Source organism: Pithys albifrons, chromosome 2 (genome assembly GCF_047495875.1).
Source record: "Pithys albifrons albifrons isolate INPA30051 chromosome 2, PitAlb_v1, whole genome shotgun sequence".
Taxonomy (NCBI): domain Eukaryota; kingdom Metazoa; phylum Chordata; class Aves; order Passeriformes; family Thamnophilidae; genus Pithys; species Pithys albifrons.
The window spans coordinates 43,332,735-43,354,949 of record NC_092459.1 but is presented as its reverse complement, the minus strand read 5'-3'; the positions used below and the strand labels follow the sequence as shown (position 1 = coordinate 43,354,949).

General features: G+C 37.9%; 1 protein-coding gene across 1 annotated transcript in view; it reads left to right on the top strand.

Moving 5' to 3' along the window:
* PREP (prolyl endopeptidase) overlaps positions 1–22,215 on the top strand; it is a 95,912-nt gene that overhangs the window by 63,280 nt on the left and 10,417 nt on the right. Inside the window, exons 11-12 of the mRNA XM_071548826.1 lie at positions 15,046–15,182; positions 21,089–21,183. Coding sequence (XP_071404927.1) covers positions 15,046–15,182; positions 21,089–21,183 — 232 coding nt within the window. The remainder of the gene's footprint in view (positions 1–15,045; positions 15,183–21,088; positions 21,184–22,215) is intronic.

The following is a 22,215-nucleotide window of genomic DNA, read 5'->3' as shown; positions in this document are numbered from 1 at the left end:
CCCTCATCTCATGGGATGGGAGGATAGAATTGAACCTTGAGGAAAACAAGTTGCTTATTGTTGTTTCTGTTTTAATCCTTTTATTTTCTCTGGGTTTCAGCTTGCAGTGAGGAAGAAAATTAAGAAATATTTGAGATAGAAGGAATGTGACAAACACCAGAGTTTTAGTGCTTGCCACAGTGTGGCAGACACCTGCCCTCATGCAGGGAGAAAATTAGCTTTGAGACACTTCTTTCAGAGATGCCAGGAAGAAGGCTGAAGCTTTCAGCTTTGATCTCACCTAGTGTTTTGGCAGTGACTGGTTTTGGCATCAAGGCAACAGTCTGGCTCTGGAGGACATCAACAAAATCAGTGACAATTGTGATAGCACTGGCGGTTTGCCTATGTGAATTTAGCATCTTACACCCTTGGCATGTGGTTACTACAAACACCACTTTAATCTGCCAGAACCTCTTCTAATTGGAGGTCAGTGAGGAAACACCAACTGAAAATACAGTGCTCTAGTTTTAAGGACACATAGTTTTTGAAAGCCAAGAGATTGTATACTAAATGTGTTAGGTTTTTGCAGCCACAAGTGCACTCCTTTTTAAGGGAGGAAATTACTGAAATAAAGAGGTTGATGTCTAGAAATAGTATCAAGTGAAGAATTTTATTTGATGACCTTACATGCTCTTGAACTTTGAAATCCATATGCTGGAGCAGCAGAGTAGCAGTTGGCTCTACACCCATTATATTTAAGCAGCCTTACCTAATGCAGTTCAGATATTCCTTAAGTATCTGGAGTAGGAACCAGATCTATTCCAAGTAAGAGGATGAAGTGATAGAGCTTACATTGCTTTCCTCACCAATCCAGTTCAAATCCTGGTTTAAGGTCTAAATGTCTGGATTTGCATTATCCCCTTCTTACATACCAGAATTTAGGAAGTTGGAAGCTTTTGTTTAGCAGAATGCAGAACAATGGAAATGTGGTTTGGGATGGAGGAGTACAAAACTACTCTTAGGCAGAATTCACACAATGCCAGACCACCCAATGTGGGGAGTAATACTAAAATAATACTCTATGTGTTCATTTGGATCATCATATAGGCTTTATGATTCACTACTTCCAAGCTTTTAATAGTAGATATTTTACTTTTTGTGCTAAGTGTGCAGGGAATGGGAGAATTTCTTAAAATGTGTGAGTCTGTAAAACCTTCATGTTCTAGGCTTTATGAAGGGTTCATATTCATTTGTTTTAAGCCTACAAGAGAAGTGATTGCTTATTAGTTTAACTAAAACTCATGATGAAATATTATTATTATACCTTACTCAGTAGAACTTTTATTTGAACTTGCAGTGGTTTGTTTTCCACTTTTCTAGTGAATAAAATTATTAGTTCATTTACTTAATCCTAAGCTCCATTCCACGCTCCATTTCTTTCTCAGAATTTTTGAAAACACAAGGCAAAGTATCATGGACTAAAACAGACCTGTAACCATTGAACATAGTGTACAGAATCCCTTTTTGCACACAGAAGTTTCAAGCCAGGGTTTAAATAATTGTAGTGCAGCTTAAAGGACAGCCTGCCATGCCTGAAATGATTGCATTGTTAATTGCAAATAAAAATACTTTTTATTATTACAGTAAATGGTGAAATAGATTTTGCCATCAGGAAAAAGACTTTAAAAGTTACTCAGACACCTTAAATGAGCACGTGTGTTTAAGCCTTCAGGAGCCCCAGTAGGTAGATTCTTTGCTGATATAGAGATATTAAAATGATAATGCTGTTGTAGTGAAAATGCTTAGGTTTTGCCCTCTTTCTGAACAAGTCACTGAAGACTTTCTTTGCTTCTGTTTTTCCTCCAGCTTTCATATTCACTCCTGTGACTGAACTCACCTCCAGTAATTAGACATGAACACATTACTATTTTAATTAGCTTTCTTACTCACAGGATAAGAAAGAATTCTATTTAATGTTTCTCAGTGGTAATCTACTTTCAGCTTTCCTTCTCCCATTTGTATAGGCTTATCAGTGTTATTTCTCAAAGGTAGTGAGTATTATTAGCTTCATTCTACAGGAACAGACACATTCAGAATGAAATTTGTCTGTGGCTGCACACTGATGAGGTGTTGCACAGGGGATATGGTTTGCTGTTACAATGACAGTGGTTTGCTGATCCTCAAAGTTGAGTCTTCAGGTATGGTTTGAAAACTTAAGACAGTTACTAAATTCTTACACAAATGGCAGTTCATAGAACTTCAGCATCAATAAAAAGCCACCCTCTCAATAGCTCTAATAGTAAAAAATGTTGACAAAACACTATCTTATGATCATTATGGTGTTTGTGTGTCTAGTGTAGTGCAGATTGAATGGCCAATACCATCACTGGTGGAGAATCAAACATCCAGCATGCTTCTGCAAAAAAACTGCTCTGAAGCCTTTTTGTGCCTGTTGAATTCTTACTTAGACTAAGTAGCCATAAAAATGGGAAATTTTGTCACACTAAGAACTGCATGCATAGTCCTCTGCCAAAAGGAAGAAGCGGTAGCTGACCCTTTTCTTTTCTTGGTCAATTTTTGAGGCTAAGTGTCAAAATTTGGCATGCCAGCATTGTTCAGAGAGTGCTCCTCTGCAATGTGGGAATTTTTCTATCCATCTGCCCACCCATAACTTTGCCTCATGGACCCTGGCTTGGGGGGTGTTAAATTATGATGACAATACTTCATTGTGGGCAGAATGCTCTGGGACCACAGCATTGGTTTTATTCATATAGCTGGCAAAAGATCATTAGATGATTGCAGTTATCAGTCATCACTGGTGTAGGCCAGCATTCAAGCCACTGATCTAGCAGGGAGTCACATGGAATTCTTTTACCAAGTCACCAAGATAAGCAGACTTTTTTGGTTGTCTTTTTCAGAACTGTGCTAGCAGTGTCATATAAGTTCATTTAATAGTCATTAGGTTTCCAGAGGATGGGATTTACATTTAATAAGAGTTAATTACACAGGTATGTATCTGTCGCTACCAGAGGATGGTTTTTAAATTCAAACAGATTTCCAGTACAATAGTAATTGTAGTCATTTATTTATTAGTGAACCTCATATTTATTGAGAATAGAATGTTGTGGACTCTGTTAATAAGTATTTACCTATCTAATATATATGGACAAGTTTTTAAAATATTTTTTTGTTTTAACTTGTAATACATGTTTAATATTTAAATATTTAAACCATTTTCTGAAATATAACTAATACAGATTTGTCATACAAGTGACATTTGAATGATTTTTGAATGTGTCTTTGTTCTCACCAGCTGTTCCTGTAGATTTTATTACATATGTAAACTCCCTGGATGGCCTTCACTTTGCTCACAGTCATGGTTTTGTAAAAGGCAAAAGGCAATGAGAAGGGAGGCACCAGTTTTCTTTCAGAATCTGTCTTCTCCACTTCTGCTTTTGAAGGTTCTCTTCTTGAAATCATATAAAACCAGTTTCAAAGGCTCAACAAATCAATTGCAGTCTCAGGAGGTAGAATACTGGCTTTTTCTGCAAGAAGAAAGGAACCAGCTTCTACTGCCCAACAGGTGGTTACAGTTGTGAACAGAAAAACCTGCAGCAGAGCTACTGTAATAACCAAGGAACAAAAAGACTGGGAAAGAGAAGAAACTAAAGTGCCTTGATGTGGTTGGAGGTGGTGGTGTACCTGTGTCCCAAAGCTGGCTCTTGTGGCTGCCAAGGCTGGAGCATGCTGATCTGTGCTGGGCATTGTGGCAGGCCACTCCTGCCTGTGCCATTCAGGACTGGTTTTTGTCTGCCGCCTTCTTAAAAGCCTTCAGACTCCCCAGACAATCTGTCCCAGGTTCTCACTGAATTTCCTGTTAAAAAGCTTTTGAAGGGAGCAGGGTGTACACCACAAGGTCTCACCTAAATTCCCTTGTTGTGGTTGAAATGCATAGCTTGTCTCTCTCACTGACAAGTAGTCCTCATCTAGTTACAGCAAGCTTCTAAATATTTAGGGACTGTCACCATGTGTGCCTTAACTTTATCTTCCTTTAGACTAAAAACAAACAACAGAAAAATCTGCACTTGGTTGGGTTTTTCTAGTGGATTGTATTTCCTGAGCCTCCTATCACTCTTCTTTCTCTTCTTGGAATCTGTTTAGATGCTCAGCATGTGGTGTGCCGTGGCTTCAGCTAAACTTAGCACTTTAGCTGAAGCTTTGCAAATGTTGAATGCAGCAGAAGGGATTACTTCATATATCTTGTGGCTGAGATTTTGGTTTATATGTCCCCATGTAGGGTTTGCCCTTTCCCTAACAATTCCTTGTTTGTTCAAGTTCAGTTTGGTGTGCACTGCAACTCCAAAATACTTTTCTAACTTGCTTTTTAGTCAGTTGTTCGCTCTCCTGTGTGTGATTGCACCTGTCAGAGTACAGTATGAATCTGGCCTTGCTGGATTCAATTTTACTTTGTCAGGTAGTTTTGCCTTCTGTTTGTTACTCCTTCAAAGGAGCACTCTCTCTTTTCTGCGGTGTCTCAGTGTTTCCTGTTAGCAATTAAGCTTCACCACAGCTCTGTGTTCCATTTAAATACTTTACAGTGAATGCATCTCTCATTCTCATTCCTGTAGGCTACTGTAGTGTTTTAAGAATAGACATGGCTCTAGCAGAGCTGGGAGGTTTGTGTTTCAGAGCTGTGAGCCTCTAAGTGCACACAAGTGGATAACTAGTTTATGCAGTTATTTATTATACTCTGCACACAACAAAGAGGTTTAAGATAATAGAGCAGCCTGCAGAGAACAAATTAGAAGGTTGTTGCTCCTTCATTTACTTGCATTACTGCAGCACTTTGGAGTCTTAGTCATTCAACAATCATTTGGAGTCTTAGACATTCATCAGTGTGCTGGATAGCATAGAAATGAAGACCATCACAGAGCCCTTTATCAACCACAGCTTGAAGCAGAACAGAGAAAGAAATTATGTTTGGGAGATTATAATGATTGTTATGTGTTAACTACATAAAGGAGACAAAAACAAATTAGAATTGCTAATATTTAAAACTAATTAAAAATGCAGATAAACTTCTGAGATATATAAATATACACATAATCACTGCAGCCCAATAAAATTACACTTACTGTCTTCACCCAGAGTCAAAACTGCTTTAGAATTTTTGTTGTTAATTAACATTCATCATCATAGTGGAAAACAGATTGAATAGAATTAAGAGTGTAAAGCAGCAATTTCGAATGTTGTTAAGATCTTACATAGACATATGTAAGATGAAAGTCTCTGCAAAGTAAATGAGTCTGTGTGGCCACTACTTGGAGCAGACTCTGCTATTTAAAGGGCAAAAGGGAAGCAAATTATAGCCTATCTTACAACCTAAAGTTATGGCTGCATTCACTGTTGACATGATTCCCACAGAAAAGGATGCATATAACCAAGATGATCATGTAATAGTTATGAGCCATTCAGTTTGTAGCGAGAAAATAATTTTTACTAAATAGTAATGAGGAGGTTTTGGAGAACTTCTCTTACCAGTATTCAATGGCACAATCACACCTCTTAGCAATACGTTGGTGTTGCTGGCATAGTCTCCATTTATACCAACCAGAAAAAAAATTGCACTAATAACAGGTAAAACGGAACTAAAAAAGCTTCTTAGTAAATAGCTTTGTCAACAGATTTGATGGGTTGTTTTTTCTTAAATTGGCATTCACTGCTGAAGAGAGAGGACAAGTTACATGCAAAGTGCTTCAGTAAGTATCCAGAGATGCAGTTGTGAACTTGTGTAAGTGGAACATGAGTGGGATTGCTCAGGAGACCCCTCTTGTTCATCTTCACTATAAAAACTGAAATAGTAAAAACTTAGAAATCACAAAATCTTGTGACATTCTGAAAGAATGTTTTTAAAGGAAAAGAAAGGAAGATAGCACTTCACTTTCTACCCAGAAATAGTTCAATCACTAATTATGTGAGCTTTTTTCTGGGGGTTTTTGTCTGCTTATGACACCACACAAATTCGTCGGTGTGCAATTTTATTAAGGGTAATCTAGTTTGCATCTTCATTTAGCTGTTGATTGGATTTTATCAACACTGCTCAGAGGTACTGATAGAGTATTATCTTTCGTTAGATTAATTATTTCTGCTCTGTCCTTGAGACATCTCCCAGGAGATTATGGGACAAGGGAAGCCTCTAAGAACGATCACTGTTATTCACAGTAACTAGTTTTTCAACTGTGTAGATGAATGATGTAAAGAAATAGATTATTTCCTTAGTTCGGGCTTCCATTCTCACAGACAGGAAAAAATTGACACATAAATTCTCCTTGGCAACTCCCTGAACTGCTTGCTTTTCAGCCACTTTGTCAATTATTTTTGAGAGTAATAGTGCACAGTGATCCCTGCTAACAGCTAAAAATAGACGAGATGCAGAAACGCTTCCAAGTGTAATGGTAGAATGCCTGAAATCAGGAAATCTTTTACCAGCAAGAACATCCCTGACTTTTTCTTTCTGACACTGGTGGTTTTTGAATTGTTACCACACACTCAAGTTGATTTGATTTGATACCATTCGATATTTGATCTGTTGATTTATTGGTGGTTGATTATTAGTTGTAGTGTCCTTATGTCTGATACAAGTTTGTTGAATTTTGCTGTCTTGTTCATATTTTGCTCAAGAGAGACAAGATTGCTGCAAGCTGTCTGTAGTCCTATGGCTTAAACAAACAGAGGTCATTCCTCTTTTGTAATTTGTTTTTCTCCAGCCTGTTCCAACAGTATCACAAGGGTGCATCAGCACACTCCTTGGTGTTCCTGTTATGAAGTACTTTCAAAGTCTTTGTTTTGACATCTGTCTGGAAATAACACCAACAATTGTAATTTTTGCTGAGTTTCTTTATTCTAGATTTGGTTTAATTGTTTTCCCTAAGTATTGTTACAACAGTGAGCGAAAACTTACTCATAATTCTCTTCTACTTCTTGGTACTCACTGAGTGATTTTTCTTCATTGTACAAATGGGTATTGCAAGTCTGAAAACAATAGTACTGCCTCCAAAGCAAGAAGGTGGTCCAGAACTGTTGAAATCAATAGCATCTGATGTTTAGAATTATTTTTTCCAAGACAGAACCCTAGATGTTTTCTAGGACTTTAGTTTTATCTTGACCATTCTCAAGGGATTTTTTCCCTTTGCAACCATTTTGGATTTTTTAAAATCATGTAGGGGCACAAATGGGTAACTTTAAACCAAGCTTAAGAAAGTAAATTATACATAGCTATAAACTGAGTGAGAAAGCACACATGGAAGTGCTTCACAATACTTCTATTGACCTGTTTATGTCAGGAAGTACTTCAGAATAAATGTTCACAGAATATTTGAGACTGATTTTGAAACATGCCCTGTCCAGTGCAGATGATTTCTGTTTCCTTTCAAACAAAAAAGCAGGAATGAAGAGTATCAGCTATTTTTTTCATTATTGTAACTAGCCACATGCAAAATTTTTGTAGATGTTTAATGATTTGTAGCACCTCTGATTTTGGGGAGTCAACTTGACATTTGTGAACATGTTTCTGTAAGGAAGAGGGAGTAGAGTCCTCTGAAATTGCCTGGCTGTTGAAAGTCATAAACAAAGTTGCTTGGCAATGCAAGGGGAATATATTGGTCCTCTTGGGCCTTTGACACAAGCTGGGCACGTGACATCACTAGTGCCAAGATTAAATTTTTTCTGCGCAGGAAGTTTTGGATACACATTTACAACTGATATTTGAGGACTCTGAACTGTGTAGATGTCTCTGTGTTAGGGATAAAATCCAACAGTGTTTATGTCATCTTTTTGTAGCATGTGAACACTCAAAAGTGGAGCTTTGTTTAGATAACCAAGCAAGTTTTGAGCAAGATGGAGTCAAAACCAGAAAAACTGAATTAGCCAATTCTGTTTGAGTGACTGTATCTCTTTCTCAGCACATTGGGTTACATTTGTGTGTCTACCACAGCATAAAACTATAAATAAGAATAATTACTGTACAGTAGCTTGCAGAAGGTAAGTTCTCCCCCTTGCTTGCCCCATGGTAAGTTGCCTCTACATTTTTATTCTTGTAGTGTTTCTCATTACACCTTGAACTGATTTCCAGCATGGTAAAAATAAGCAGTGTTTTCTTTCTAATGCCTACATATTATTACAGTGAATTGTCTCCTGTCAGACCAATTTACTCAATTAAGTAAAACTTGATTTAATGACAGAAATTGGACTAGCCAGCAGCTGTTTTATTCAATAAGGTGTGCTACTTCCATTGATACATCCCTCTGCTATCTCATGCTATACTGCTTCATAGTTCTACATTTCATGAACACATAAGCACAGAAGTAATTGAGAAAAGAGGCTGTAACTTACAAAGGCCTCTGTGATGTTTTTTTGTTTAACATTACTATAATGTACATTTAAATGAAAAGTTAAATATTATCTATCTGATATCTGTATGTCTCTACACTCTACACTAAGTCACCTTCAAGGCAAATTGATGAAAAAAAGAAATAATTGTACATGGCAGATGCTAATTATTCTGCTGCAGGAAGCTTGGAGATCCCACTGAAAGAGGCAAAGGATAAACATTTGAAGAAGAGGCAAGAAGCCTCTCAAGTAGAGTGTGGGGCGTTCTCATTGGATCCCATTTACCACTAAGCCTTTATGTGAAGGAGAATGCTGTCTTTTAACTAATCAAGAAAAATGTGATTTAAAAGAAATACCTGCCATGCCAGTCTTACCAGATTTCTTATCTTTCACCTGTATTTTTCTCTTGTCTTCCCCTACATCTTCCCACCATCCTGTGAGATACCTCCCTGCAGTCAATTCCAGCTAGGCAGCTGAACTTAGCAAGGAGGCATTTCTTCTAAAAGACTATTTCCTGGCACTTTTCCTCTGTCAGCATGAGTCTGATTATGGTGGTGGGTAGGTGGTGAAACAATTTCTTCTAAAAGGTTCCTTGACTATTTTTGTAGTGCTTTTTCAAATGTCTGTGGTGGGTGTTCCTCTTTCTGGGTTTTACCTGCATGAATTTTTACTGTGCTGAGTTACTTTGGCCCTCATCCAGGTCTATGTTAAGCAAGCTTTGCAACCCACACAGAATTGCTTTGAAGCTAATTTAAGAAGCTTAAAGATTGATGAGGATTCCCCTCTGAAGAAGGGAAACCTGAGATCCTGTGGATTTGCTCTGTAGTGGTAGCAGTTCTGCTGACTTCTGCTTCATGCTGTACGTAGGAATGCAAAAACTGATGGTTAGTAAGAATTGCTCCTTTGGGTGGCCATTGGCTGGCTGCCAGAGCTGTCCATGAGTCCACTTATAAGATCATGGGGTGATCTTATACTTGGGTCCATGACAAAGCTGCAATAAATAAGGTGTTTTTCTTGTGATATGCTATATAGTCTTTAGTGCCCAGACTAGTATCAGGTTTTTTGTAAGGTCAGAGGTGAAGAGGAATTGAATGGGCTATGGACAGGTGGTGTGGAAGGCAGCGCATTCTGCTGTGACTTCTCAAGGAGAGGATTCTTCCTGCTTGGCAGTGCTTTAGTGTTCAGACTTGCTGGTGTGAAGGCAGGCTCTTTGTGTCTTGCCTTCTTGAAGCACTGAGTAGCAGGACTTGTCAGTGGGAGGTCTAAGTGGCATTATTCAACCTCAGACACTGCTATCTCTGTACCTAAATATAGGTTTGAAGACCTTGATGCCACCACCTGTGTACGAAAACTTTCTCCAGGGACTACTGCTTTAAGTTTACACTTCTGGTCATCTTTGAAAGATACTGATGTGGGATTTTTAAAACAGTGAGCCTTTAAGAAAGCATATGCGACATTTGGGAAAATGTAAGCAACATTACGTGGTTTACTACAATTCCTTCCCCAAATCTCAAAACGCGAATGTTGGTGTAAGTGTGATGAGAAGCCTTCATCTCTCAGTTAATGAAGGAAATACTTTATGTTAAAGCGGATGCGTGAAACGCAGTTCCAGGGAATACAAACTGAAGTAATCATTCCCTATAGTTGGCTGCTCAGCACTGCAGTGCCTGGGGCTGCTGGGACTGAACAGGGTATTTTGCTTCCCCAGCACTGTCCGTAACTTTGTGGTGGCCGCAGCAGTGTGTGAGGACAGCCACTCTTACCTAGAAGCAGAAAACAATTGCTAAATTTCACCAGACTGCTAAATCCTGTATTTGTTTCAAATGAAATGGAGTTATCTCATGAAAACTATATAGGGGACATTGAAACAAAACTAATTTTAAAGGCATTGTCATGGTGTTCTTAAAACTAAATTATTGAACAAGCATTTTTAATAAGGACTATTCCAGCTTGATTTATATGCTTTTTTAGTTACTCTTTGTAAAGTTCTTGGCATTTCACACAATGGATGTCTATCTAATGACAAGTGTAACTCTGGCCTGGTTTTGATCAAGCACCTAAAGACATGGAAAGAGTTGCTATTTCTGGTATGTAATACTTAATCTTGAAAAAGAGCTTAGGAGAGGCATTATTAGAATCACTAGTTACTTTCTAAGAATAATAAGCTTACTGTGACTTAGGGGGATGTTTTGTAGTCCCAGAAATTAAAGTTTCTTTTCATCTGTAAAATTTATGTTTTATCAGCAGGAAGTAATTCTTTAACTGCATTTTAATTCTCTGCCATTAATGAACAAGTCAGAAAAAAAAATTTCTGAACATTCAGATATAGTTCACAGCTTAAAAATATATGCATTAGACCCATATCATTAAGATTATTTTGGATTTGTGTTTTTACAGCAGTATTTTAAAACCTGTGATAAATCTTACCTTAGAAGGTTAATTTTTAAAAGTGTACAAGTTTGGGATTGTTTTTTGCATAGGAGGATTTTAGGTTTTGTAAAAGCAAGATGATTTCAGGTGTATATGCACTCTTTTTCACTAAACAGTTATAATCATGTCTTTTTATCTGTCAACCATATTAACAGAGAAAATATTTCTGAAAGAGAGAAGTGAAACTAAATACTCAAAAGTTGCTGAGTTTTTAATTTTTAAAACTGGAAGTTTCTATTCAATGTCAGTAGTTTTAGGTATTTTCAGTTATGTGGCACAATGTGAGTATTCAAGCAGATTAGGTTTTTTATTTGTTGTGATAGTTGTGTCACTGTCACTTCATTTAATATTCCAAGATACTGGTTTTATATTTTCTCACAAGAGAAGTGCATCATGGATGATTGCCAAAATGATTTTTAGTTCTGCGTTTAAGTAACAATGTCTGTTTGTATTATCTCTATAGACAAATGTAAGAAAAACTTTGTTTCAACCTCCTATTTTCAAATCCTCTTAGTTTTTCGAAAATACTTAGTTTTGCCTCTGGTGATTTGAGATGGAGAAGATGGGATGCTTCTTGTCACTGCAGAGGCAGAGGTAGATAGAGTCTTTTTTAGCTTAGGTCTGTGTCTACAATGCCAGCTGATTGTTCCCATCTTCCCTAAGTGAAGATTCATCTAACATAAATACTGCACATTTTAGGCAAATAATAATTAGGAGGAGAAAGACCTCTCCAGGAATGCATGTGTCGAACTTTTTAATCCTGTTTAACTCCAAAGGAAATTTACAAGCCCTATCAGACAGCCCTTAACTGTATTTACTTGAGAAAGTTACTCTGTAAACTGCCTTGGAGGTAAACTTTCATTGACTTTGTTTGGGTGAAAATGGAGTGTACGTTGCTTTCAAATGCTAGGTTTTAAAAAAACAAAATAATGCACCACTCTATAAATATATATGTATGCATGAAAGAAGAACGCTTGAGATTGGGGTTTGTGTAGCTAATATAGCTTAATCTTCATGTAGTTTACAGTAGTGAGTAACTGTGCAAACAGTGTTGCTTTCTCCCCAAGTCTCAGTAAGTACACTAGAGGCTATAAATTTATGCCTCAGGTTCTGGCATCTGAATTGAAAGTGATTTTTTCTGGCAGCAAGACCCCTCTGGCATGTGACAGATAGGGACTTTAGTGTGAGACGAAGTGAGCTGCAACTATTTTGGGGCTGTTGTACTGCTCCAACAGAATGCTCCTAAAATAGCACCAAGGGTTGCATGCAGCAGGAGTCCCCTGTCAACCACACACCATTGCTGGTGCATTCCTGAAGGCTAAAGATACTTATTTATAGCATGTCCCTCCTTGAATGATGAGTTTCAGCATTCATAATAATATTTCTGAAGTGTTCTCCATCCTTTTCCCTCCAAAATCATTCTACTAACTTGACCTCTTCTTGTGTATGCTGACTATATAGACATGAGTCCTTCTTTGAAAATATATGAGCTATGAGTAATATAGTGTGACTGGCACAAGTGGATCACTCCTGTCCGTGATAAAGCAGAAAACAGTAGTACCCTTTTATGAGCATTTACCACTGTAAAACTGACAGCATCTAAAATTAGGCTTGAAATACTATCTTGGGAAATTCTTCTCTTTTTAGGGCTTGGCCTTTGCAGTTTACCTTAATCTTTAAGATAGAAACACATCCCCTTATTGGTTAGGTGAATAAACCATTGGACTTGCTTCAGAGGTAACACCTAATTGAAAGGTGAGATTGAATCAGTTGTTGAAAATAGTCTATTTGGAGAAGCTTAAATATGTAAGACACATACCTTAGTGTCTCACTGAATTGGTTTTCATCTCCCTCTCTTGTGTTCATCTTGTAGGAAGAGGTAATCATTATTTTAGCAAAGATAGGAGTGAAAACTCTTAAATTGCAGATGTCACCGTGACATGTTTTTTTTTTGAGTATTCCTTTAATGGTATGTTATTTTATCTTAACTGATGACAATAAAAGCCCTACTGAAGTTAGTTTTCAGAGAGGTTTAAAAAAAAAAGGCCCTTGTTCAGAAAGAAGGCATAAAATTAGTGGCATCCTTTAATCATTAGGAAAGGACTGGCCAACGGCAGTAAGTTTCTGGAAATTAGAAAGGCCAGGTGCTCACTTGATGTGAATTGCCAGCAACAACTGGCATTCAAAGATGATGTGTTAGGGGAGAGTCTCTCTGGAACTCCTCATCACCAGCCTCAGTGGTTCTTCTGTTAATCACTTACGTTATTTGTTTATAGTGTTCAGCTGACTACTCAAAGTGAAAATCCTTTGTATTCTACTGTTCTGGCAAGTGCTTTATCAATAAAGATGCAGTTATGGTAGTAGTTGAAAACAGTGATTTAGTCTGTGTAAAAATGCCCTTAGGCTCTTGTTTTGATTTTTTTCCATCTGCTGGATACTCAAATACTGAATTTTTATCTGTAATATGTCTGCAGGTTTTAGTGAAGCCTTTGGAGGTAAATGTGGTTTCTTTTGAAATTTCACACATTTCTTTAGCAATGATTAAACTAAAATTAAATGTGATTATTTTGTTTTCAATGTGCCCTGTGGATTTACATGTGACATGTTACAGGCAGTGCTCAGAATAAATGTGTTGCACAGGCTCATATTACTGTTGATGTTCATGTATTATAAAAATAGAGGCTGTTGATGGTGGCCTTTATAAAGCGTGGTAGGACTGTTTCCTTTAAAAGTGCAAGAGATTGTAAACATGCAACAAAATCATAAGAATGTGTCTTTCTTCATTTACTACCTTTCTGTTCTAATTCGAGTTGAAGCTGCAACTAATGATGCTAAAAGAGAGCAACGAAAAGTAATCAACCAGAACTTTAGGACATGCAGCAAACTGCATTCACACCCACATGTTTTGTTTGACTGAAAAACTATAACAGGCTGTATTCTAAATTAGAGTATGCAGGCAGAGACATGCATCAAAACAAGATGTGGGAACTGTGTAATGCAACTGCAGTCTATGTTTCTGTTCCTGGAGTTCAGCTTTTAAGTTCACACGATGCTGTGGCAGTAATAGAAAGACATGAAAGCACATGCTATGTGGATACTTGGGTGTTTTGGGAGCTGGTTTCCTGAAAGCCAGTGGCCAGTTCAGTTTTCTTGCAGGATGGCTTGGGCATTCTACAATGTTGGAGCTCTAGCTGCATGGTAATGTCTGGAATGCACCAAATGCTACAAAACTTTCCGTCATATGGCTTAATGTTACCACCCTGATGAGGTGAAGTGGTTGTTGAGACAACCTGGAAAGTCTGGGCAATGCTTAGTTCACTTTTGCTGGATGCAAACTTGCTTTGGTGCATTCATGCAGCATGTACAAGAGTTGAGTAGTCAGGTTTTTGCTTTTTTCACAAGGCTGAAGAAACTGTCTTCAGCTATTCAAAATTTTCTCTTTGAACTTGAATCTGGTGTGTGGAGTGACTCCACTGAGAAATGTTAATGCATTAATGCTAATGTAATAATAAGAAAAAATATTGTGACTTTTTAAATATCTTTGGCTTTCTACTCATGCTGAAATTTATGTTTTTACAAGCAAAGACTGCTGCATTGACTGATACGAAGGAATTTTTGGTCATTTCATAAGCACAGGACCAGATCTTCAGAGTTTTACCTATTTATTTGTAGTAACAGTGCTTTCTTGTCTAAAACAGTGCAATGTGTAGTGGGTTCTCACTAAGTCACCACCTTACCATGACTTTCTTTCTTCTCAGTCCACTGTTCTTAGTGTCTGGAGTGTGAATTGTTAAAAAGGACACATTTTTGGAAATTATAAATTTAGATTGGAAATCTGTTTTTATTTCTGTTCGTTCTCTGTGCCAGCTCAGAACAGCTCTTTGCTGCTTTTGCATATGATGGACCACGCGGTCCTTGTGTTTTCATGCCAGTCTTCCCTTGCAGAGAATTGTATTCTTTTTGTAACATTTTTGTAAACCTTTTTCATGTAGAATTAATGGGTAAGATACATAAACATGGTACCATCATATCCTTTGTATTGTCTCATTTTGATACCTTTTCCAGAGCTATTAAGCAACCAAGCAGATGATGGCCATTACTGAACCTGGCCTGGGCAACTGGTGCAGATTACCTGGAAAGTTTTACCCATCAGACACCGTAGACGGGAGCCCCTCTCATTCTTGTTAACAGAGTTGTGCAGTGTTACAGCACTAACATCATTTTGGGTTTCTTTTTCTCTTGTCTTAGGTTTTCTATTCTAGCAAAGATGGTACTAAGATCCCAATGTTTATTATTCACAAGAAAGGAATTAAGTTAGATGGTTCTCATCCTGCCTTCTTGTATGGATATGGAGGCTTCAACATATCAATTACACCGAGCTACAGGTAAGGAGGGTAATTCATACTTTATTCTGAAGTATCTGGCATTAACAGCTGTCACAGTCTGAGGACAGGGTGGATGATGGATCTGGCAGGATGCATTTCAGGTCCCAGAGAAGCAAGATGGGGGCCATAAGGACTGCACATCAGTGTCCAGACATCATTTGTCTGCTTTGTTAGTTCTGAATTCAAGAGTTCTGCCCAGCTAATAGAAGAAATTTATGTCAGAGCAGAGAACTGCTCTGGTCTTCAGAGGTTTACAGCAAGCACCCTGCCCTTAGAATTGCACCTTAACCTCTTCCTGGTCTGTCACTGAACTCAACAGAAAAGCACATAGACATGTGCAATACTTAAGCAAGTATTTGAGCCCTTTGCTGAACTAATGATACTGGAAGATTTTCATTTTTCCACATTAAACAATTATCTATTTCTAAATATTATAGAAAATCAAATGTTTGTCTAAATTAATGTAAATAATTAAAATTTCACTGCACTTTCCTATTATATTTTGGAGGATATTATATCAGAAGCAAAATCCTGCTGTGTCCCATATGATCAGGAAAGAGGAAAGATGATTCTGTCTTGAGACGCAAATGACGTGATCTCTGCAAATGCAAAGCAACACGTAAACCAAAAATGCTGTGTGCAGAACAGGATTTGTAGTCCTCAAAACCCATAAGCTTTATTGAATAGATGATCTCTTTAGAGAAAAGGCTTATTTCTTCAGTAAGAGAATTTGAATAGACTTACTAAGAGGCAGGGATTGTCTGAGTGCCTAAGAAGCGCTCCTAGGTGAGGCAGAGGAAAACAGGAATGGAAATGGAAAAGATTGAGAGAGAGCAGTTTTCAGATAGCAGTCTTGCTTTAGAGTCAGCACATTTCAAGAAATCCTTTGCAGTGCTCGCAAAGGTCTCTGTGATTATATTTCTGAATAGCATTTACAGGTTTTCATCCTTTCTAGCAAATACTTTGTCAAACAATGGACCTCCCATCTTGTGTTCTGTGATTATTTGCAAGCTTTTTATCTGCCTCATAAAGCTACGTTTTTCATTTCCTGGAGTTTTTGACCGAGTTATATAAGCTGAATAGTTTTTTAATTCCTTTTTAGTTAGGTTCAGCCACTGATTTATTACAGTTTATTGTAGGTGCTGAAAACTGTGGTAAAACTCACCATGTTTTCTTTTTTAAAGAATGTAAAATAAATACTACATACCTATTGATTTAATGTAAAATTTCACATACTGTAGAGCTGACATGAGCTGGCTGTTGGCAAAAGGAGAAGGTATTTCACAGTGCCTACTTCCACTTCCTATTCATTGGCCCTGGTGCTTTCTGGAACCTCTGCTAAGCTGATTTATGTTGTAAGAATGACATAAAACTATCCCAGCAAAATGGAGTGGTTGGTTTTCTACCATTTTGGGGAGGTAAAAATTGATTCTTACAGTAGTGTAGCAAACAGCAACAAGAGGGTACAGCTGACAGTCAGAAGAGAGGAAGATGGGAGACCGAAGTAGTGACCTGGGTTTTCCTGAACCCTATGAAACCCTGATTATACAGTTCATAAAATAAGAATATGAATCTGAAACAGTCCATTAAAAGTAAGTGCACAGAGAACTATCAGTGACCTCCAGATCAAAATACATTATCCCACAGACAATGTAAATAAAACATCATTGGCCACACTTCCCTCCTTATCCTCTCTCTGTAGTATTGACATATCTTTTTTCAGCTTTCTCTCTAAAAGAAAAATAAGAGAAGCTGAAGCCTTCAAATGCGTCTTTATGGTTAATAACTTGAGAATTGAGTTCTTGGTGAGGAAGTGAGTTCTAAAAGTAGGCAGGCAAGATCAGCGAAAGGAACTTGTAAGAGAGAATTTGTGCCAGAAAGGCAGAATATCTAGTTCACCCTTTACTTGGCAGACTCCCATGTTTTACTGCATCCTTGTTACTATATGCTGCAGTACTCCACAAGGATTTCCCAAGTCCAAGTGTTTGTTCCAGCCCCAGCCCAACACCATGATTTAGTCTTTTTGGGGTTTTTTATATGACCACAGGTACGAGTGCTAGAAAGTAGCCACAGGATGCTCAGGGCTGAGGCTTGTCACATCATTCACCTGATCCAGGGCTGAGGTGTAGCTATGGAAATGCAACCAAGCAGTAGACAGGTTAGCTTTAAAAAAAAGCAAAAAAATGCTGGATAAATATTCCTAGATTTTTTTAATTTAAACTTAAGGCTCTTGAAACTTTTCACAGAGCACTCATTTTTCTCCTTTCCCATGATTCAGTTCTGTCTTGTATTTCTTCCAGACAGTACAGTGTTTTCTGACATGAATGTAAGCCAACTCACTGGCTTGCGGAGCTTATTTCTGCTTAATTCAGAAATTGGTGTTCCTTTTCCTTTTTTCTCCAACACCAAAAATGAAAATAAAATCTTTTTTGCTGAAAGCAATAGGAACAAACCAACAGGTTACAGGATCCAAGAATAACTATGAGAATGATAGGCCAAAGTCATTAAGTCAGTTACAGTAGGTGTTTATTTTTGAATGCAAACATTCATCTTTCATATGCTTTTCTGGACTGGAGAGCTGCATTTGGTAGCATTTCGAGATGGTGTTTGCTAGAGCATTGTCATTAATTATACAGCTGACATAGCGAGTGTAAGTGAAGGCTGATGGAACAGATATCCAGGGAGCTGCTGGGAAAATGCCATCACAAACCTCCCATTAATGCTTCAGATTCAGCTAGTTACCCTGTAGGAACCAACATGTTTCCCTTCACTGTTCCGTATGTGCCAGTGTGGATACAGGAGAAGCAATTTCTGACACATCCTGGAATACAGCTGGTTGTGCAGCAGACTGTGAAATTGCATTTCACTGCCAGGTTTTACCCAGCCTTTAAAGCAAAGAGATGGTACAGGGAGAGACTGTAAGCCCAGAGAAAGGTCAAGCAACATAGCAGCCTTGGAGTGGAATGACAGATTACTCTTTTTGGTTACCCTCTTACTGCTCCCTTCTGCTCCACAAAAGCCAAGAAAGCAACCAAGTCCAGTGACTCAGGACTTTTCCCCTATCATCAGTGTGCCAGCCTGCATTTTTCTGTCAGCTGTAATACTTGAGAGCAGATCCCTTATTCTGGGAAAGCATTCTTTCTCCTTGAAGCACAGCTCCTCACATTGTTCTGTACTGTAAAATAAAATACATGTTTTCTTATTCTTTGTGTTGTGCTCCTTAAGCATGATGGATGATGGGGTCTGGAAGGAGCTCTCCAGGGAAGGAACTCTCTTCTGCTCCCTCCACTGACTCCTTTCTGACCCTGTTACTGTTCCCTTTACCCTGCTCGCAGGAGATAAGAAAAACCAGGAATAATGAGCAAAAGGCTACAGAGACTGTTGGGAAGAGCCAGACTTCCCTCTGCAGAATGAGGTATTTCGTAGCCATCCAGGGTGCCAGTTTGCTGTGACTCAGACACCAAGTGGATTTGAAATTAAATCTGGAAGCAAGAATCCACATGGAAGGACACAGAAGGCAGTAGCAGGGTTGTGTGTGAAAGTTGAGTTTTGTGCTGTCTCAACAGTTGGAATTTTTTTTTAAAAAGTTAATGTTATGATTCGATATTTATAAAACCTGGTTCCTGGAACTTAAAAGTCCCTTTGGGAAAGCTTGTTATAACCTTGAGGCACATTTGCCTCAAAGAATTGGTCAAGTAAGGATCCTGACTTACTTCACTCCTGACCATACCACAGTGGATATTAATTAATCAGCAGCAGTGACATGACTAGATGTTTATATTGAGGTATATGGTTTAATGTTTTCTGAAGTGCCTAAATTCAAGTAGTATTTCTGAGAGTGAGCCTGTATAGACTAAACTTTGCTTGTAATTTGGGTAGTAGAATGATTGTTACGAAACTCCGGACTTTATCCTGTTGATGGTTTGTACATCAGGAAAATTGTTTGCTTGTAGAAGCGGGGACTACCTACCTATAATGAGAGTACTGCCTATGCTATGAGACCGTAAGTTGCTTAGACCTCTCCAAAAATCATCATCAAGGTACTGTCTCTGCTAGAGGAGTCCACAGACAGGATAGGATGCACTTTGGTTTTGCATTGCTCACAGGTACATCACTTGTTAAATACACTGATCCCTCAGACCAGCACAGTTTATTTCAACAGATGGAAGAGGACACACTCTGTTCCAGAATTTTTTATCTTTTAAAAATTTTCAGGCATTATATTTGGGAAGCAAGATCTTACCTTATGTATAATATTTTCTTATATTTGCTACCTTTGATCATTGGGAATCAAGTAACTTTGGACAAAGAATCCAAAAGTTTGAGACAGAGACAGGGAAAAGAAGTGCAGAATATTCTGGGAGGTTTTGTGACTCTAACGTACCAAAAATTAAGAAGCCACAATCTCATGAGACAACCTCCTGTCGGGCTACTTCACATTAGCTGTGTAGCAACCTGTTGAAATCAGACATCCTGGAGGACAGAATAATGCCCTCTGACATTTGATCAATGTGCTTAAAAATATCAATCTTGCATCTGATCAGCATGTCACAGCAACCTAAGGAAAATGAAATTCACATTGATGGACTTAAAAATTGGTTTTAGAGAAACAGAGATAATTCATGACTCCTGAGCCATCTGATGGCTAGATAAACAGCCTAGGTGGAAGTTTTTTCCTTGGATGGATTATGAAAATACAGACGATCTCTTATCAGTTATCCTTCTGCTTTTCTTTTTGTTTCCTTAATCCTTCGTGTATACTTTTAAGAACATGTGCTAGTACATAAGCAATTGCTTTGGGAGGCATGAAAATTTTTCCTGTTTTGATACTATGTCCACATGAGACACACTGTAGGACTACTGTCTTTCAAGCCATTTCTGATAAGCAGTAGTGGGACTTAAAGGTATAAAGACCCAATCTTTTTTATTGTGGTTGAACAAAATTAATTTCTGCAAACAGTGGTTTCTTGCATGAGCAAAGATTTCATGTAAATAAGAAATTTAAACCTACTAGAGAGAAAAAGAATAAGACTTAAATTTTAATATTTTGTTTCCTTGGCATATGTGTGGTTGGGCTGCAGCTTCTGCTACATTAAGCTACTGCCTCTAGAGATCAGAGATGTATTTCTTTTCTTGATACTTTTTCAATCTGCTATTTAAAAAAAATAGCTATTTTAGCTTTCAGCCAGGTTCTGCAGATAGTAGGGAAGGCAGAACCTGTAATTTTATGTCTTACTGTTTGTTTTGTATTTAGCAATGCAAGAGGAAAATGAATAAGAATGGGATTGGCCTTATTGACTGCTGACCCTGGCACAAAATAGCAGTAGAAACAGAATTTTTCTTTGCAAACAGTTTATTATAAAGGTTCCAAAAATGTACATTAAGTGGAACTTAAATTGAAAACACCTGCACATAAACAAAGATCAAATGTTGATCTTAAGTCTTAATTCTTTGCTTTCTTTATTTGGGCTAAGCCTCCCTTTCTTCTCTGAAGAATTGGAGGTCCCATGGGAGAGGAACAGTTCAGAAGGCTGTGGAGGTCCAGTGGTACTGCATAACTCTAGTCCTCACTAATGGCTTTGAAGATAATTTAAAAAATGTTGACATGTTCTGAGTGGTCATCTGTTAGGCCAAACCACTGGCCGTTCTTTTTCGAAGTGCAGAACTAAGGGAAGAAGAATTGACCAGTACTAGTTCCTTCCTCTCCCAAGGCTGCAGAGGGTTTCATTTCCATGGATAACCATTGAAAAAAGCCTGACTATCAGGTTTGCCATCAAGGGAGAACTTCATTCACAATTTAATCATTGATTTTGGGAGAGATCTTTCCCTCAAAGAATATTTGCAAATGTGGTAGGTGTATAAAAATTGGAAATTTAAAATAATCCTTTATCTGTTTGCTTTTTCAGTGTGTCAAGACTTATTTTTGTGCGACACCTAGGAGGTGTTCTAGCAGTGGCCAACATTAGGGGAGGTGGTGAATATGGAGAGACCTGGCACAAAGGTAAGTCAGTCAAAGCAGAGGAACAAATCTGCAGGCTTAGCAATGAAAATTGTAACATTTTCTCTTAGCTCCTTCTTTCATGCTCAGACCTCCTTTTGCATTTTACTTATTCTGTAGGAAAGGGTTTTTTCTTACTTATATGTTAAATCTGTACATTATCTGGTGCTAATCTGATGTTTTCAGCTAAATTCTTTTAATACTTGCAACCTACTTAAAAATAGTTTTGTACAAAGACAATGTTTTCCAAGAAGATCACTATGTTTTTTTAAGCAAGATCAAGTTCCCTAGACTTTCAAAAAATTGTCTGTCTGTATATGCAGAAGACCTGGCTTGCTTTCACATACCTCTGTCATTATTCACAGGTGCACATGGCCCTACAATTCTAAATCCCCAAGACGACAACACTTGACTATTTAGACTCTCTCAATATCATACAAAATAGAGATTCGCAGAACCTTACAGGAGCTGTGAACTCTTGAGTTGAGAATGTAACTCTTCCAGATTGTTTTTGCATAATTTATGAATAGACTTTTTTTTTTACTATTTGGTGGATGTGATTGGAAAAATTTCTTAACCCTAACTGTTGTCAGGCACTGAAATGGGGTGCCCACAAAAGTGGTTGAGTCAACATCACAGGAGGTACTTAAAAGACACATAGCTGTGTCATTAGGGACATGGCAGTACTGGTTGAACTTGAAGGTCTTTTCCAACCTAGATGATTCTGTGATAGAAATTCATATGAAAACTCTGGAAGTGCAGTGATATGTCATCCCTTCCACAATCCTAGGGGATCCAAGTTCTTGAAAGCAATAATTTCACATTTTAGCTTTTTTAAGCTGCCTTTTATTCTCCAGGGAAACCAAGTCACTCTCTGCAAAGCTCTTTCAATTTCTTTTCCCCATTTCTTAATGCTTTTGATTTATTTCTGTCCACGTTTTTCCCATCCAGTCCTTGTCTTAATCCTTTAATTGTCTTTCTCCATTTGCCTTATTGTTAACAATTGTCCGCATCCCTTTACCAGAGAAAAAAGCT